The following is a 1437-nucleotide window of genomic DNA, read 5'->3' as shown; positions in this document are numbered from 1 at the left end:
TCCAGTTTCACCGGAAGTTGTCCTGCTAGCGGGATGCCTAGCCCTAAGCATGGTATTTTTTACTCCCAATGAATCTATAATTTGACAAATGAGAAAGTACATTTCATCAGTCTTGATTATTTCTGTTTATCTTGATTTTGCTAGTTAAATCATGGGACATGATTAACCAAAATGCATAGAAAAACCTGACAACCTTGTGGTTACAGTGAGAGTAAATTAAGTTATAGGGTTTCAACAGCAATAGAAGCCACTATGTTTGTCATTTTGAATGACCAAGACCTAATACACAATCACATTTTTGTCAAAAGTTGTCAACACTGTCATTCGCTTCTAAGCTTTACCCCAAGCTTTATATCTAATTGTGATGGATCTCAGCATCTGGACAACTGGATTCACTCTTTCCCCTCCTGCTCGTGCTTGATCTGAATGGGGATGACCATGTCACTGGGGAGGATGGTGGTAGCTGAGCCTGGTAGAGGTGCTTCTACTAAGAGAACCCCTTCACCAGACAGAGATGAGCTGATGTGCTGCAAGTCCACACCAGGGGGCAGCCTTCAACAAACAAACAACAACAATTTGCTTACAACACAGACAGGCTACAATGTGTTTACTGTGGTTCAAATGGCTGCATGTCATCTGTTTTAACAAATTGAATTAAACCGTAGGAAATGATTTAATGTCTCCTATAACAATCAACACGAAGACTTTCAATTGCACACATTATTTATTAAGTTCTTAGTTTCATTACCAGGAGATGTCTTTGCCATAACATTGTGAGAGACCTTGTTTCCTATTCAACCATTACAACTTACTTGTATTTCCTTATAAAGCACCTTGAGACTGATCCATGTTCGTCTTCCCTTTCGTCATGTTGACCTTAAAATTTAAGTTCAGATCAATTATTGAAGTAATGGAATATGGAGCATGTGGACATCTTAACAACATTTCAACAGTAAATTGTCAAAGATATTTAACAATGGATGTTCCAAAAACCATACTCCATTTTTCTTTTACCAGAGAAATAATGTTCCTACCTGCAATCTCCAGGAAGCCCCCCTTGGTTTTGATTGATATCTCCTCTGGTGAGAAGTGATTAACATCCAGGGTGATCCTCCAACTGCCCTGTCCCCTCCTGATCTCTGACACTCCTTCAGACAGTTGCCTCTGAAGCCTGGCTGAAGTCTGGGGTGCCACTGCAGCAGGGAGAACAGTGCTGAGGCTGAAGAGGGGATAGCGTGTGTACCCTGGCCAGGAGAATGATGCCAATGTATTCCTAGCCCAATCTATCCAGCTCACATCGCCTGGATCCAGGAAAGGAGGAAGGCCAAAGTCCTTCTCCATGATCATGTGGCTAGGCTGTGTCCACTCACGGAAAGGATCCCAATTTACATCTCGGAGGAAAAGAGGACGTGGTACTACCTTGTTGTGGTCAGCCAT

The 1437-nt window shown here is 42.1% G+C and overlaps 1 protein-coding gene across 1 annotated transcript; it reads right to left on the bottom strand.

Moving 5' to 3' along the window:
• LOC115149195 (heat shock protein beta-1-like) lies at window positions 1–1437 on the bottom strand. Its single transcript, XM_029691826.1, has 3 exons — window positions 1035–1437; window positions 813–876; window positions 1–552 (listed from the first exon to the last, which is right to left on the bottom strand). The coding sequence occupies exons 1-3, from the start codon at window positions 1435–1437 to the stop codon at window positions 393–395; spliced, it is 627 nt and encodes a 208-aa protein (XP_029547686.1). The 3' UTR covers window positions 1–392.

This window comes from Salmo trutta, chromosome 15 (assembly GCF_901001165.1).
Source record: "Salmo trutta chromosome 15, fSalTru1.1, whole genome shotgun sequence".
Lineage (NCBI taxonomy): Eukaryota > Metazoa > Chordata > Actinopteri > Salmoniformes > Salmonidae > Salmo > Salmo trutta.
This window is presented reverse-complemented; position numbering and strand designations above follow the sequence as displayed.